General features: G+C 43.1%; 1 protein-coding gene across 1 annotated transcript; it reads right to left on the bottom strand.

Annotated features, from left to right (window-relative positions):
* Nucleotides 1-3,988: 3,988 nt before the first annotated feature.
* Nucleotides 3,989-16,234, bottom strand: LOC143774013 (hepatitis A virus cellular receptor 1 homolog). The gene is made up of 4 exons (XM_077261305.1): nt 15,159-16,234; nt 14,410-14,748; nt 4,953-5,021; nt 3,989-4,362 (listed from the first exon to the last, which is right to left on the bottom strand). Exons 1-4 carry the CDS (start codon nt 15,205-15,207, stop codon nt 4,334-4,336), a joined length of 486 nt encoding a protein of 161 aa, XP_077117420.1. The 5' UTR covers nt 15,208-16,234; the 3' UTR covers nt 3,989-4,333.
* Nucleotides 16,235-18,068: the final 1,834 nt, after the last annotated feature.

Raw genomic sequence — 18,068 nt, 5'->3', positions numbered from 1 at the left:
CATGGCCGTTCAGAAGGTGCTAGAACAGTGTTAAATCCAGAAAGTGGGTGGACCTGTTGTATCAAGAAAACCATGTCAGACCTGTAAAAGTTGGCCATGAGGCACGAGGTGTTAGCAATCCTACTCCTTAGCACTAGAAGCAGGAATATACAGTAGGAGGGAATTGCTGTGGCTCAAATTCAAAAGGATGGTGAATGTAACTCAACAAAGGCTGGTCCTGATGCCTTGTAAAAATGGACTTCATCCTGACCAACAAGACAAAAAGGCGGCCAACAGACCATTTTGGAGCATCACGGTCAGATCTTTCCAGTTCTCCATCTGGAAGCAATGACATTATTAAGGGACATGTTGAAGAGCAACATTATTAAGAACAATAATAATTCTGTCGGTCCTGCAACGATCACGTCATGTTCATCATTCCTGGGTAAACTCTTTGGTCTTCTACCAAGAGAAGATGAATCGAAGGGATTTTTGGGGAATTATGTATGTAGTCATTGCTGCTGGACCAGAAAGGGGATTTTAACAGTGAGTACTTTTTATTTCATTTTCTGCTTCTACTTTATATAAAATCCCAGGCCAACCCCTCGAAAAGATGATAGCGGGAGCATTGATCCGAGAAGGCATTAACCAGTGGGCACTTACAAAGATTCCGGTTAGACCAGGAATCTTGACTTTTGAATCAAATTAAACAGATTTGCCGATAGGAAAAACATGCTAAATTGGGGAAACCCTTTCATGTCCACCTTATGAAAAGGGTCGGAGACACCAGTATGGTCAATGGAGAGCCCTGTTACAGATCTTGCACGGGGCCTAAGAGCATCAAGTTACCCAACTATCCTACAAAAACCATTCTGTGTGGTCTAAGTTTCACCTTTACTTTGTACCAATGGTATCCAACTGGGGCTCTTCAGTTTCTCCACTGCTGGTATGCCATGACAGTCATTAACTGTCCGGTCGTGCTGGGAACCAGATGAAGATTATTACTCTAAACTGATGTAATAATGTAATACGTAATAAGCTAATTATAGTTTTGTTGGGTCGTTTTTGGCTTGGCATCTCCTCCTCATCACCTCCACTAGCTAAATCACTGGAGATTTTATAACTATATATATATATATATCTATTTTTTTTTAAACATTATATTTTTGTTTACACATATCGTTTATTACATGGGAGTATTTTGCTTTTCACGTCTTGCATTAGCTCTGTTCATTTTATGCTGCAGAGACAAGATAAGTTAGTAGATCATTTATTAGGGTTTTTAAAAAAATACTAAGATCACGTATAAACACTTTCCAACAGAGGGTCATGCAATCAGTTTTGTAATGATAGTTAAAATTGGACAGAGTATTTAAAGAACCCAAAATATCCCTAAATTCCTGATTAGTCTAGGAGGCGGAGTCATTCAGTCACATGCTCATTCAGATAACTGCCGCTCATGGAATAGAACCGCCCACTGGACTCATATGTCCAGAGTGAAAAATCTAAATAAATCTCTATATCACAAGTTCTACTGAACCTTTCCCCACAAAACTATATATAAATCTGCTCAGCTCCTCCTGCTCTGTAACATGTTGCAAGGAGACAAGATGCCATTTTCAAACTAACAGATCTACTTTAAAGGCGGTGACCACTACTTTACATGTCCCTTTCATGTTAATTATCTACCAATTAGTTTACTTAGACAAATCCTGCTGTAACCTGAGCTGTTCTTCTGGTCACATGATCTCTGGCGAGAATCCCCTTGCTTCCTGTGATGTCATCATCATGTTAATAGGTCACTCACTTCTGGGTGGAGCTTAGTTTGCTGTGGGTGGGGCTGCATTCAGCAGAGCTCACTCTGTTTCTGAAGATGCTGCTGCTACAGACCCAACTCTCCCTCGTATCTGTATGTATATAGTGGAATGTATATGTCACGCTGCTGCAATGCAGGTAAATGCAAGCTCCACTAGGTGGCAATAGAGTGGTGGAAGCACTGCACACAGCAAGACCAGACCTTCAACGCAGCAGTGAGGCCACCACCAGGTGGCAGCAGAATAGTCAAAACAAGCCGGGTCAATATAAGACTGTAACGCAGTACAAAAGGAATAAGCAAACACAGAGTCAACAACAAGCCAAATGGGTCAGTACTGGTCAGGAGCAGATATGTCAAAGACAAGAGACAAAACCGCAGGTTAGGGTCCAAGCCAAGTCAGAACCAGAGAGTCAATACACGAAAGGGGGACACTGAGTCGGGTAGGGACAAGGGGGAAAAACAGACACAGGTTCAGTAAGCAAGCAGCAGGACAAATCAGGGCAAACAGAGTCAGCTACAGACTCCGCAGGCAGAAGCTACAACTGACATGGTCTGCAGGACACAGCGGAGATACATAGCAAACCTGAGGCCAGACTGAGGCTGAGAAAGTTAACCCCTGGCGTGCCCAGACCAGAAAAAGAGGAAGACAGGACTCAAAACCTGGTCTGGATCATAACAGTATATACAAGTATACACTGCTGTATACAATGTGTAATGTATATACACCTTGCGTTATACCCTTTTTAATTTGAATATAATTTGTCCCCATCCAGTCGATCCATCTCTCCATTCATCCATGTCAGTGAGAGGGAGTAGGGATAATCTTTATTGTCAGCAGGGGCAAAACAACAGTGGGCCTGGTGGATCAGGACCTCGCTGATGGCAGCAGAAGCTTCAGCTGGATGTGCGTCTCACCTGACCATAGCACCTTCCTCCATACATTTGGAGAGTCCCCACATGTCTTTTGGCAAACTCAAACTGAGCCTTAGAATTTTTGTGTGTAAGTAAAGGCTTTTTCCTGCCCACTCTTATAAAGACCACCTCTAAGGAGTGTACAACTTATTGTGTTCGTATAAACAGTCACTCCAGTCTCTGCTCAGCTCCTTCAGGGTTACCTTTGGTCTCTGTGCTGCCTCTCTGATTATTGCCCTCCTTGCTGGGGCTGAGAGTTTTGGTGGGCTCCCCTCTCTTGGCAGGTTTGTGGTGGTACCATATTCTTTCCATGTGATGATAATGGATTTGATGGTGCTCCGGGGAATCATCAGAGATTGGGATTTCTTTTAATAACCCAACCCTGACTTGTACTTCTCAACAACTATGTCCCTGACTTGTTTGGAGACCTCCTTGGTCATCATGGTGTTGTTTGGAGATCTCCTTGGTCTTAATTGTGTTGTTTGGAGATCTCCTTGGTCTTAATTGTGTTGTTTGGAGATCTCCTTGGTCTTCATGGTGTTGTTTGGAGATCTCCTTGGTCTTAATTGTGTTGTTTGGAGATCTCCTTGGTCTTCATGGTGTTGTTTGGAGATCTCATTGGTCTTTATGTTATTGTTTGGAGATCTCCTTGGTCTTCATGGTGTATGGTTAGTGGAATTGCAGCCTCTGTGGCCTTTCAGAAAAGGTGTGCATATACTGACTTGTGACACTAAGGCTACTTTCACACTAGCGTCGGGAACAACCCGTCGCTGTGCGTCGGGCCGAGGTTCCCGACGCTAGCGTGGTCTCCGCCGCACAACGGGGGCAGCGGATGCATTTTTCCCACGCATCCGCTGCCCCATTGTGAGGTGCGGGGAAGTGCGGGGAGGTGGGGGCGGAGTTCCGGCCGCGCATGCGCGGTCGGAAAAAGCGGACCGTCGGGAGCAAAAAACGTTACATGTAACGTTTTTTTTCCCGACGGTCCGCTAACACACGCCCAAGCGTCGCAAAACGGACGCGACGTTTTGCAATGCGTCGCAAATGCGTCGCTAATGCGTCGCTAATGTTAGTCTATGACGAAAAAACGTATCCAGCAAGAACTTTTGCTGGATGCGTATTTTCGGCAAAACGACGCATTTGCGACGTATTGCAGTTAACGCTAGTGTGAAAGTAGCCTAAGATTGCACACAGGTGGTCATCTTGTCACTAAGCATGTGACTTATGAAGTTATATTTTTAGGGGCTTCAAAGCAAAAGGGTTGAATACATATGCACATGTACATTTTTAGTAATTGAATCCAATAAATTTAATTTAGGCCAATATTTTTCTTACTTCTCTTCACCAACTTAGATTATTTAGTGCTGATACATCACACACAAATCAGATTACAAAAATATTTAAACACAGATTGCATTGTAATAAAATAGGTAAAATAGGTAAAAAGCCAAGGGGGTGAATACTTTCTCAAGCCACTGTATACAGGTATTTTTAGAAGCAGAATTCTTAAGCATTTGTGACAAAACTAGTAACTAAGTTAGGTTAGTGGACACCCCCCTTTAATAAATGTGATTCCATACAAGCAATAAGTGATCTCCGTAATGTGGAAGACTCTTATTGATCAGGATTTTAATCTTCATCATCAGGACATTCTTCAACTGAAAGAAGATACAAAATAACAATATCACAATACATAATTTTTCCATTAAATATAGAAGATACAGAAGTGTAAAATATAGACTTTTTTAGGACTTAAAGGGGATCTGTCACTTTCCATAAATATGTATTTTTTTTACCTAGTGTAAATGCCGCTGTTCTCCTGAATCCGGAATTGATTTTCTTTTCTTCCTGCGCCTCTCCGTTCCTCAGATATGGCCTCCTCTTCCCTGCATATAACACTAGTCTTTTTAATGGGTGTGGCCTTGGACTCTTCTCTGTGGGCGTTTTCTTGACTACCATGCTCAGTTGGCTATAAAGACTAGCTTTATATGCAAATAAGAGTGTGCCATATCTCAGGAACGGAAAGGCGTAGGAACAAAAGAAAAACAAAGCTGGATTCAGGAGAACAGCAGCATTTACACTATGTAAAAAAATACATACTTGGTAAGTGATGGGATTCTTTAAAGGACCAGATTACTCCAGACAAAGTTGACTATTCAGATCTATGCATGGTTCAGAGCCTGAAAGAATGAAGCATGACATAGGGATTTTCAGAACATCAAAGATGATAAGATGATAAATGACTTACGCATGCTGAACACGTCTTCCTCTGTGGTTGTGGGATGATGATCTGTAGTTGTAGAAGTTACTGAGTATTCTATTGCAAAAAATATATATATATATTAGAAGTTCAACATAGCTGGTGTGTATGTGTTTTTTACATGTGTATTTTACCTGTATGTGTGTTTTACCTGTGTTTTTTTAGGTGGCATAGGTGACAGAGTGTGAATATTGCCGCAGCACCCTCTATATAGAGGGTGCTGCGGCAATATTCACACTCTGTCACCTATGCCACCTAAAAAAACACAGGTTTGATAAATGCCACTTGTTTGGCGATGGGCTAGTTCCTCTCATGATTTTTTTCATTAAGGGCATGTGCACACATTCAGGAATTTTCGCGTTTTTTCGCGATAAAAATGCATAAAAAACAGATACAAATGCATCCTATCATTTAGAATGCATTCCGCAATTTTTGTGCACATGATGCGTTTTTTTCCGTAAAAAAAACGCATTGCGGTAAAAAACCCGGCATGTTCATTAATTTTGCGGATTTTTTGCTTTTTTCCTGCTATTTAATGCATTGGGAAAAAACGCGAAGATAACGCGCAAAAAACGCTTAAAACCGTGCAAAAAAATAAATAAACCGCATGTGGATTTCTGGCAGAAATGTCTGGTTTTTGTCCGGAAATTTCTGCAAGAAATCCTGAACGTGTGCACATACCCTTAAACTCACCTCAAATCTATCTCTAGACTATATTATTACAATATAAATTAGGTATTTTATTTGTAGAAATCCATGTATCGTTTACAGTATAAGATTGTTGTATTTCGGTCTAACAGCAGACTTTCGAAAGTTATCACGTGGTGGGCAAAAATACAACTACTGTGGTATGCAAATTGCCTCTTCTGAGAAAAAGAGGACTTAAACTCTACAGCGCCACCTATTGGAAGTAGCGATCCTACAAGTCACAATCAACCCTTTAACGAGTCGTGCAATATGACTTAGGATAAAAGCCAAATCAGTATCTCAATTCGCAGACACGGTGTTTCGGGCTGTTGGCCCTCGTCAGTGCGAAGCATGAGAACTGATTTGGCTAGGTGAGAGGCTCTGGACATGGGGTCTAAGGGGTATCGTTTCTCCTTATGGAGAGTGACATACCATCTCTGGCTTGTCAAGGTAAGGAGGCTTATTTGCCGTACAATGCTCCTCTAGGAATTTAAATATGCAAATTGCCTCTTCTGAGAAAAAGAGGACTTAAACTCTACAGCGCCACCTATTGGAAGTAGCGATCCTACAAGTCACAATCAACCCTTTAACGAGTCGTGCAATATGACTTAGGATAAAAGCCAAATCAGTATCTCAATTCGCAGACACGGTGTTTCGGGCTGTTGGCCCTCGTCAGAAGAGGCAATTTGCATATTTAAATTCCTAGAGGAGCATTGTACGGCAAATAAGCCTCCTTACCTTGACAAGCCAGAGATGGTATGTCACTCTCCATAAGGAGAAACGATACCCCTTAGACCCCATGTCCAGAGCCTCTCACCTAGCCAAATCAGTTCTCATGCTTCGCACTGACGAGGGCCAACAGCCCGAAACACCGTGTCTGCGAATTGAGATACTGATTTGGCTTTTATCCTAAGTCATATTGCACGACTCGTTAAAGGGTTGATTGTGACTTGTAGGATCGCTACTTCCAATAGGTGGCGCTGTAGAGTTTAAGTCCTCTTTTTCTCAGAAGAGGCAATTTGCATATTTAAATTCCTAGAGGAGCATTGTACGGCAAATAAGCCTCCTTACCTTGACAAGCCAGAGATGGTATGTCACTCTCCATAAGGAGAAACGATACCCCTTAGACCCCATGTCCAGAGCCTCTCACCTAGCCAAATCAGTTCTCATGCTTCGCACTGACGAGGGCCAACAGCCCGAAACACCGTGTCTGCGAATTGAGATACTGATTTGGCTTTTATCCTAAGTCATATTGCACGACTCGTTAAAGGGTTGATTGTGACTTGTAGGATCGCTACTTCCAATAGGTGGCGCTGTAGAGTTTAAGTCCTCTTTTTCTCAGAAGAGGCAATTTGCATATTTAAATTCCTAGAGGAGCATTGTACGGCAAATAAGCCTCCTTACCTTGACAAGCCAGAGATGGTATGTCACTCTCCATAAGGAGAAACGATACCCCTTAGACCCCATGTCCAGAGCCTCTCACCTAGCCAAATCAGTTCTCATGCTTCGCACTGACGAGGGCCAACAGCCCGAAACACCGTGTCTGCGAATTGAGATACTGATTTGGCTTTTATCCTAAGTCATATTGCACGACTCGTTAAAGGGTTGATTGTGACTTGTAGGATCGCTACTTCCAATAGGTGGCGCTGTAGAGTTTAAGTCCTCTTTTTCTCAGAAGAGGCAATTTGCATATTTAAATTCCTAGAGGAGCATTGTACGGCAAATAAGCCTCCTTACCTTGACAAGCCAGAGATGGTATGTCACTCTCCATAAGGAGAAACGATACCCCTTAGACCCCATGTCCAGAGCCTCTCACCTAGCCAAATCAGTTCTCATGCTCCGCACTGACGAGGGCCAACAGCCCGAAACACCGTGTCTGCGAATTGAGATACTGATTTGGCTTTTATCCTAAGTCATATTGCACGACTCGTTAAAGGGTTGATTGTGACTTGTAGGATCGCTACTTCCAATAGGTGGCGCTGTAGAGTTTAAGTCCTCTTTTTCTCAGAAGAGGCAATTTGCATATTTAAATTCCTAGAGGAGCATTGTACGGCAAATAAGCCTCCTTACCTTGACAAGCCAGAGATGGTATGTCACTCTCCATAAGGAGAAACGATACCCCTTAGACCCCATGTCCAGAGCCTCTCACCTAGCCAAATCAGTTCTCATGCTTCGCACTGACGAGGGCCAACAGCCCGAAACACCGTGTCTGCGAATTGAGATACTGATTTGGCTTTTATCCTAAGTCATATTGCACGACTCGTTAAAGGGTTGATTGTGACTTGTAGGATCGCTACTTCCAATAGGTGGCGCTGTAGAGTTTAAGTCCTCTTTTTCTCAGAAGAGGCAATTTGCATATTTAAATTCCTAGAGGAGCATTGTACGGCAAATAAGCCTCCTTACCTTGACAAGCCAGAGATGGTATGTCACTCTCCATAAGGAGAAACGATACCCCTTAGACCCCATGTCCAGAGCCTCTCACCTAGCCAAATCAGTTCTCATGCTTCGCACTGACGAGGGCCAACAGCCCGAAACACCGTGTCTGCGAATTGAGATACTGATTTGGCTTTTATCCTAAGTCATATTGCACGACTCGTTAAAGGGTTGATTGTGACTTGTAGGATCGCTACTTCCAATAGGTGGCGCTGTAGAGTTTAAGTCCTCTTTTTCTCAGAAGAGGCAATTTGCATATTTAAATTCCTAGAGGAGCATTGTACGGCAAATAAGCCTCCTTACCTTGACAAGCCAGAGATGGTATGTCACTCTCCATAAGGAGAAACGATACCCCTTAGACCCCATGTCCAGAGCCTCTCACCTAGCCAAATCAGTTCTCATGCTTCGCACTGACGAGGGCCAACAGCCCGAAACACCGTGTCTGCGAATTGAGATACTGATTTGGCTTTTATCCTAAGTCATATTGCACGACTCGTTAAAGGGTTGATTGTGACTTGTAGGATCGCTACTTCCAATAGGTGGCGCTGTAGAGTTTAAGTCCTCTTTTTCTCAGAAGAGGCAATTTGCATATTTAAATTCCTAGAGGAGCATTGTACGGCAAATAAGCCTCCTTACCTTGACAAGCCAGAGATGGTATGTCACTCTCCATAAGGAGAAACGATACCCCTTAGACCCCATGTCCAGAGCCTCTCACCTAGCCAAATCAGTTCTCATGCTTCGCACTGACGAGGGCCAACAGCCCGAAACACCGTGTCTGCGAATTGAGATACTGATTTGGCTTTTATCCTAAGTCATATTGCACGACTCGTTAAAGGGTTGATTGTGACTTGTAGGATCGCTACTTCCAATAGGTGGCGCTGTAGAGTTTAAGTCCTCTTTTTCTCAGAAGAGGCAATTTGCATATTTAAATTCCTAGAGGAGCATTGTACGGCAAATAAGCCTCCTTACCTTGACAAGCCAGAGATGGTATGTCACTCTCCATAAGGAGAAACGATACCCCTTAGACCCCATGTCCAGAGCCTCTCACCTAGCCAAATCAGTTCTCATGCTTCGCACTGACGAGGGCCAACAGCCCGAAACACCGTGTCTGCGAATTGAGATACTGATTTGGCTTTTATCCTAAGTCATATTGCACGACTCGTTAAAGGGTTGATTGTGACTTGTAGGATCGCTACTTCCAATAGGTGGCGCTGTAGAGTTTAAGTCCTCTTTTTCTCAGAAGAGGCAATTTGCATATTTAAATTCCTAGAGGAGCATTGTACGGCAAATAAGCCTCCTTACCTTGACAAGCCAGAGATGGTATGTCACTCTCCATAAGGAGAAACGATACCCCTTAGACCCCATGTCCAGAGCCTCTCACCTAGCCAAATCAGTTCTCATGCTTCGCACTGACGAGGGCCAACAGCCCGAAACACCGTGTCTGCGAATTGAGATACTGATTTGGCTTTTATCCTAAGTCATATTGCACGACTCGTTAAAGGGTTGATTGTGACTTGTAGGATCGCTACTTCCAATAGGTGGCGCTGTAGAGTTTAAGTCCTCTTTTTCTCAGAAGAGGCAATTTGCATATTTAAATTCCTAGAGGAGCATTGTACGGCAAATAAGCCTCCTTACCTTGACAAGCCAGAGATGGTATGTCACTCTCCATAAGGAGAAACGATACCCCTTAGACCCCATGTCCAGAGCCTCTCACCTAGCCAAATCAGTTCTCATGCTTCGCACTGACGAGGGCCAACAGCCCGAAACACCGTGTCTGCGAATTGAGATACTGATTTGGCTTTTATCCTAAGTCATATTGCACGACTCGTTAAAGGGTTGATTGTGACTTGTAGGATCGCTACTTCCAATAGGTGGCGCTGTAGAGTTTAAGTCCTCTTTTTCTCAGAAGAGGCAATTTGCATATTTAAATTCCTAGAGGAGCATTGTACGGCAAATAAGCCTCCTTACCTTGACAAGCCAGAGATGGTATGTCACTCTCCATAAGGAGAAACGATACCCCTTAGACCCCATGTCCAGAGCCTCTCACCTAGCCAAATCAGTTCTCATGCTTCGCACTGACGAGGGCCAACAGCCCGAAACACCGTGTCTGCGAATTGAGATACTGATTTGGCTTTTATCCTAAGTCATATTGCACGACTCGTTAAAGGGTTGATTGTGACTTGTAGGATCGCTACTTCCAATAGGTGGCGCTGTAGAGTTTAAGTCCTCTTTTTCTCAGAAGAGGCAATTTGCATATTTAAATTCCTAGAGGAGCATTGTACGGCAAATAAGCCTCCTTACCTTGACAAGCCAGAGATGGTATGTCACTCTCCATAAGGAGAAACGATACCCCTTAGACCCCATGTCCAGAGCCTCTCACCTAGCCAAATCAGTTCTCATGCTTCGCACTGACGAGGGCCAACAGCCCGAAACACCGTGTCTGCGAATTGAGATACTGATTTGGCTTTTATCCTAAGTCATATTGCACGACTCGTTAAAGGGTTGATTGTGACTTGTAGGATCGCTACTTCCAATAGGTGGCGCTGTAGAGTTTAAGTCCTCTTTTTCTCAGAAGAGGCAATTTGCATATTTAAATTCCTAGAGGAGCATTGTACGGCAAATAAGCCTCCTTACCTTGACAAGCCAGAGATGGTATGTCACTCTCCATAAGGAGAAACGATACCCCTTAGACCCCATGTCCAGAGCCTCTCACCTAGCCAAATCAGTTCTCATGCTTCGCACTGACGAGGGCCAACAGCCCGAAACACCGTGTCTGCGAATTGAGATACTGATTTGGCTTTTATCCTAAGTCATATTGCACGACTCGTTAAAGGGTTGATTGTGACTTGTAGGATCGCTACTTCCAATAGGTGGCGCTGTAGAGTTTAAGTCCTCTTTTTCTCAGAAGAGGCAATTTGCATATTTAAATTCCTAGAGGAGCATTGTACGGCAAATAAGCCTCCTTACCTTGACAAGCCAGAGATGGTATGTCACTCTCCATAAGGAGAAACGATACCCCTTAGACCCCATGTCCAGAGCCTCTCACCTAGCCAAATCAGTTCTCATGCTTCGCACTGACGAGGGCCAACAGCCCGAAACACCGTGTCTGCGAATTGAGATACTGATTTGGCTTTTATCCTAAGTCATATTGCACGACTCGTTAAAGGGTTGATTGTGACTTGTAGGATCGCTACTTCCAATAGGTGGCGCTGTAGAGTTTAAGTCCTCTTTTTCTCAGAAGAGGCAATTTGCATATTTAAATTCCTAGAGGAGCATTGTACGGCAAATAAGCCTCCTTACCTTGACAAGCCAGAGATGGTATGTCACTCTCCATAAGGAGAAACGATACCCCTTAGACCCCATGTCCAGAGCCTCTCACCTAGCCAAATCAGTTCTCATGCTTCGCACTGACGAGGGCCAACAGCCCGAAACACCGTGTCTGCGAATTGAGATACTGATTTGGCTTTTATCCTAAGTCATATTGCACGACTCGTTAAAGGGTTGATTGTGACTTGTAGGATCGCTACTTCCAATAGGTGGCGCTGTAGAGTTTAAGTCCTCTTTTTCTCAGAAGAGGCAATTTGCATATTTAAATTCCTAGAGGAGCATTGTACGGCAAATAAGCCTCCTTACCTTGACAAGCCAGAGATGGTATGTCACTCTCCATAAGGAGAAACGATACCCCTTAGACCCCATGTCCAGAGCCTCTCACCTAGCCAAATCAGTTCTCATGCTTCGCACTGACGAGGGCCAACAGCCCGAAACACCGTGTCTGCGAATTGAGATACTGATTTGGCTTTTATCCTAAGTCATATTGCACGACTCGTTAAAGGGTTGATTGTGACTTGTAGGATCGCTACTTCCAATAGGTGGCGCTGTAGAGTTTAAGTCCTCTTTTTCTCAGAAGAGGCAATTTGCATATTTAAATTCCTAGAGGAGCATTGTACGGCAAATAAGCCTCCTTACCTTGACAAGCCAGAGATGGTATGTCACTCTCCATAAGGAGAAACGATACCCCTTAGACCCCAACTACTGTGGTATATTGTTTGACCTTAGTCATGGTTTTGCTTCTACATATTTCCTCAGGCTTCTCTTTTTTCTAAGTTCCTGAAGACAGTTTCTTGTTAGGACCTAAATGCAGGGCCGGTTTTAGACAAAGTGGGGCCCTGGTGCTCACATATTGCACCATCACACAGAAACATTTCGGTTGCGTTTACATGCGCTGAGTTCAGGCCGCTAAACAAGTGTGATCAACAATATGGAAGTCGTTCGACCCTTGTTTCCAAGCCTTTTTACTCTGGTTGAGGAACAGTGATGAAGATAGAATAATCAATAATATATCAATCTGTCCCCATACAGTATCATGTTATCAGCAGCATGTCTGCAGTTTTCACCAGGTGATGTGCCGCTGAGAACAATGAGTTTTGTTCCGGCATAAACAATCCATTCACTCGATGAATAGGCAGCATTTTGCTTGTTTAGTATAATACACCCCATAGTCCTCCACATAGTATAATGCACTGTATAGTCTTCCATATAGTATAATCCACCCCATAGTTCTTCATATTGTATAATGCACTCCCCATAGTCCTCCATATAGTATAATGTGCCCCATAGCCCTCCATATAGTATAATATACTCCCCATAGTCCTCCATATAGCATAATAGACTCACAATAGAACTTCATATAGTATAATGCACACCCCATAGCCCTCCATATAGTATAATACATCCCCCATAGTCCTACATGTAGTATAATGCAAACTCAATAGTTCCCCATGCAGTATAATGCACAGCCCATAGGCCTCCATATAGAATAATGCACAGCCCATATCCTCCTCATAGTATAATGCACAGCCCATAGTCCTCAATATAGTATAATGCAACCCATAGTACTCCATATTGTATACTGCAGCTCCCATAGACCGTCATATAGTATAATGCACTCCCCATAGTCCTCGATACAGTATAATGCAGGTCCCATATAGTACATATAGTATAATGCACTCCCCATAGTTCTTGATAGAGTATAATGCAGCCACCATATAGTATAATGCACCCCATATAGTATAATGCACCGCATAGTCCTCGATAGAGTATAATGAAGCCTATAGAGTATAATGCAGCACCCCTCAGAGTATAATTCAGCCACCCCATAAAGTATAATGCAGCCATCCCAAGGAGTATAATGCAGCCACCCCATAGAGTATAATGCAGCCCTCTTATTTAAAGATACAATATTTACCTCTCCCCGTTCCCCAGCTGTTCCAGTGTCTGCAGCATGTCTCAGCAGCTTCACTGCCCAGCACAGCACGGTGTGCAGTGAAGTGACATCAATGCGCTTTCAGTGGCATGCCACTGGCTGAAGTGCCCTGGGTTTGCGGGGGGGGGGGGGGGGGGTCTGCCTGCACCTAAGGCTGATCCTGCCTAAATGTCATGTTTAGCCATGGCTTAAAGTTTTCAGACTGACACAAATTTTTGTTTTTACATTTGCTGCTTCATTGTTTTAAGATCTTTAGTCAGATTTTTTATGGTTACTGAAGTACAACTATTAGCATTTCATACGTTTTTAAATTCATCCAGTTTATGCAAAAACTCAATATTTCCAAGGTTGGCTCTTATTTTACAAGACTTCTGCCCTTCGCCCCTGGCAGCTGGATATCAGTGTCTGGGCTAAATCCTGACTGATGACAACACATTTTTGTCTAATCAGTGCTTGGAGATTATCACAATTTCTGTTTTTTTGCACTCCAGCTTTTTGAGGATTGATCCCAGGTTTTCAATGGGATTGAGATCTGAGGATTTTCCTCACCATGGACCCAAACGTTCAGTGTTTTCTTCACCGAACCACTTAGTTGTCACTTTTGCCTAATAATGTGGAGTCCATCATGCTGAAAAAGCATTGGTTATCTCCAAATTGCTCCTGGAGCATTGGGAGAAGTTGATCTTGGAGGAGGTTTAGATCCCTGGCAATCATATTAGGCAAATTTGTGAGTGAGCACCTTTGAAGGATGAAAAACAATCCCAAGCATGAACATGAATGGTCTCGGGATGATTTACTGTTGGCAGACATGGTAGCGCTCACCCCGTCTTCTACAGACAATCATTCTTTCATATGTCCCAAACAATGTGAAGGGGTCTTCATCAGAGAAAGTAACTTTTTAGGAAGTGCATCGATTGGACTGCAGAGAATAAGGGTAGTTATTTTCTCTCATGAAGGCGCTTTCTCTTGGACCTTTTTGTTCTCGTAGGAGACTTCCAATTGACCAACTCTAATTTTTTTGCCCTAAGGTCATAAACACTGTAGAGATGTGTAATATCTCACCTCCTTGTATCTTCACCTCCAGATTATTCTTCTGACCATTGTTTGGTCCGGGTATCTCCACGTGGCAACAGTACGTTCCTTCATCTTCTTTAATGACCCCAATGATGGTCAGGGATACGTCCCCCCTAGCTATGTTCCCCAATAACTGGTATCGGTCAGATTTCCTTAAGATGATATTTTGGCCGTCTGTTTTGATGACTTCATTATTACAACCAGAATTTGGACAGTCCCCGCGTCCCCAGCACATGGCATATGCATTGCCTTCAAAGGTGTACTTGCAGGGTAGGTTTAATATGTCATTTACTGATCCTTTCACAACTTCAGCTGGTGCTGGCAAAGCTGTGGGGAACAATATGAGATTTCGAGAATAAATGTCAATATATGGAGGAGGAATTTAGAAATTAAGGAAATTCGTCAAATTTTACTTGACAAGGAAGACAAGCCTTGCCTCTCCTGCACTTTCTCCTATACAATGTATGGAACAACTACAAGAGCATGGCTTCCACACTGGAAATTACTTTATTAAGGAAATTTGTACTTCTCGAAAACTGTCAATGATAATTGATCCGATAACCTCCTACGATGGTAGAAGTCTTTAAAATATTTAAGGGTAAATGATGGCATTTTAGCCTTCAATATACAAGCAATCACATGCTGCTAAAAGTTTAATAAATGGGATGTGATATAAAATTTAAAAAAAGTAAAAGAATAAAAAACATTCAAAAATCACAAGAAATGTCTTAACCCACCTGTAATGGACAGGACAAGGCAGATAATCCATCCGGAGCACACATCCATTTTGTGCAGTCAATGGGAAGATGGACATCAGAAAAACTGAGCTTAGCATGGGAAAATATAGATATATATGTAGAGAAGCGGAACTAACAGATAAAATCTTTGTGGTGGTGAAATATTGCTGTAACATTTGTTTTTTTAGAAGCAGCACAAATATAGTTTGTATAAAATTGGAAGTTTTGTTTTAATATCCCCTTACCACCATTGAAATTTATTTCATTTTAACATATAGGTGCACCTGCTTCCTAAATATTATCATCCCTTGTTCCTCCTTTTCATGGCGTTGTGGTTGTTGTATGCCCTGCTTAATTTGTAAAAGAAGTATACATTAATAATTATTTACACATGTACTGAGTTGTATTTTATATTATTATACCACAACGTGTAGCTTATACACCACAGATCAAGCAAAAGATGAACTATAACTTTCACCCTCATGTACTAGGGGAGCTAATACCGCTTAAGTTAATTGCATATCTGCAATGTTGGTTAACTGATACTATAGGTTATAACATATCAACTAGTAAAAAGGAAAATAAAAAACTTACAGGTCACTTTGTTGTCAGGTGGAAAATTCACGTTCACCCTTGTGTACTAGGTAAGCTAAGTTCAGTTTTTTCTTTAAGTTCCTAGCACAAAATGAGGCCCAAGTGCAGGGAAAAAAACTGGAGAAGAATGAGACAAAGACTATTACAGTTTGTGAACCATTGCTGCTTTCTCATAGAGAGTGCAAGAGTGCTCAGCAGAGTAAGCGCTCATGTGTATGGGATAGGTGGCTGAGATGTCTGTTGGTCAAACATTCTGTAAAATATTGTTCAGCTGACAACCATTTAATGTATGTGGTCTTAGTATAAGGCTAGATGTTCAGTACTGGGGCTCTCAGTTGCTCAAAAGATAAATAATCATTGCCTCCAACTCAATCAACAATGGAGTCTTTGTAAACCTGGATATAAACATTTTTAAAGACTGACATTGCATGTTAGGGGCTAAATATTCTTAGGGGCTAAATATTGTGCCTGTGTAATGCTGGCTTCTCTGCACCCTCTTACCTGGCAGAGACACTGATGCTCTCACCACCGCGGTCCCGCACCTCCCTCTCCTTCTCCTGCTGCCCCTGCTATCTGCCTCCCCCAGCAGAGACGCCAACATACTCACTGACGCAATTCCACGCCTCGTCCTTATCGTCCTGCAGCCAATGGCTGGGGAACACTTATTATTTAAGGCACCTCCACCAGGTGGGAGGTGCCTGTGCAACATTGTAAGTTTATTCTTAACACTCTTGTTAGTTCTCAGGTCCCAATGCTCGTATTCCTGTATGCTTGCTTGTCTATCAGCCGTGCCAGCCTGCCTGTCTATCAGCCGTGTCCGCCTGTGCTTGACAAGTCTACCATCCCTGGTCTTTCCTGCCTCCTGTCCTATGGGGGGTCAGCTGCCATCTACCCAAGGTCAGTCCTGGAGTAGCACCTGGTCCCTCCTCCCTCATTTCTCCTCGGATCGCAGGATTGTCAGCCACTGTGCATCCGAGGTCAGATTCGGTGAGGTACCTAGTCACGCCCTTCCAGACTTTCCTTGGATCACGGGACAGTGGTTCCACCACCCAGTCTGTTACAGCCCATCTTAAGAACCGAACCGCACAGCTCTAGGTTAGCCCATGGCTCAAGCATGCAACTTATCATATCTGTATATATTTGGTTTCAAGATGTTTCCTGTTACATTACTGTGTTCATGTTCCATTATCTGTTCTTTGTCTCTATTTGAGGGTGTTTACTGCTGCCGGTAAGATGCAGTCATCCATAGAACTCAATCCTGTTGTTCACCAATTTTTGACTGGCCTTAGAATTTGTCCTTCAACCTTACAGTTGTCTGCAAAGAATCCTGTTAGACAAGGATCCAAAATTTGAACCAAACCTAATTTTAAGGATGTGTCAACTCTATGGTGTCAAGAAATCAAGGGCAACACCCTAACACTCTGAACAATGGGGTCTGCGGCTGGTTAATCAGGATACCTTGTCATCAAAGCCTTGATAGAGAGAGGTGAGGCTTTTGCAGTATCTGGCATTTGAATACTCTTCTGGGAGTTTTGAATTTGTCAAGTCTTCCAGGTGTCCTGGAGGTCGTCCTTTTTCTGGGTGCCTCCTAGACGTTCCAAGACTGTTCCAAGTCAAGTATGGTGAATGCTTTAGTACATGGTACCCCTTTCTAATAAAGGACTAATATTGTATTGGCGATTGTATATATTCTAATATTGTATTGGCGACTACATGGCCAGGGACCATAGTCCTGCTGTGCAGAGCATAGTGCAATGTACACGATTGCTGCAATAGTTGGCATACCATGAGGACTAGTGGAAGAACAAAGTGAGGCCATGTGCACACGTTCAGTATTTTTCGCGTTTTTTTCGCTATAAAATCGTGATAAAAACGCGAAAAAAACGCTAACATATGCCTACCATTATTTTCAGTGTATTCCGCATTTTTTGTGCAAATGTAGCCTTTTTTTCCGCGAAAAAATCGCATCGCGGAAAAAAAAGCAACATGTTCATTAAAATGCGGAATTGCAGGGGATTCCGCACACCTAGGAATGCATTGATCTGCTTACTTCCCGCACGGGGCTGTGCCCACCATGCGGGAAGTAAGCAGATTATGTGCGGTTGGTACCCAGGGTGGAGGAGAGGAGACTCTCCTCCACGGACTGGGCACCATATAATTGGTAAAAAAAAAAGAATTAAAATAAAAAATAGTCATATACTCACCTTCGATGTCTTCCCGCCTCTCAGCTGCATGCTGCCGCTTCGGTTTCTATAGCTGGTGTGCGGTGAAGGACCTGCGATGACGTCACGGTCTTGTGATTGGTCGAGACTGGTC

Source organism: Ranitomeya variabilis, chromosome 5 (assembly GCF_051348905.1).
Source record: "Ranitomeya variabilis isolate aRanVar5 chromosome 5, aRanVar5.hap1, whole genome shotgun sequence".
NCBI lineage: Eukaryota > Metazoa > Chordata > Amphibia > Anura > Dendrobatidae > Ranitomeya > Ranitomeya variabilis.
This window is presented reverse-complemented; position numbering and strand designations above follow the sequence as displayed.

What these genes read in the sequence shown, in the direction of transcription:
- LOC143774013 (XM_077261305.1), bottom strand. Translation starts at nt 15,207, where the DNA reads ATGGATGTGTGCTCCGGATGGATTATCTGCCTTGTCCTGTCCATTACA. An exon ending in CCTTGTCCTGTCCATTACAG is followed by an intron (nt 14,749 to 15,158) that starts GTGGGTTAAGAC and finishes TGTTCCCCACAG; the next exon opens with CTTTGCCAGCACCAGCTGAA. An exon ending in GGAAGACGTGTTCAGCATGC is followed by an intron (nt 4,363 to 4,952) that starts GTAAGTCATTTA and finishes ATCTTCTTTCAG; the next exon opens with TTGAAGAATGTCCTGATGAT.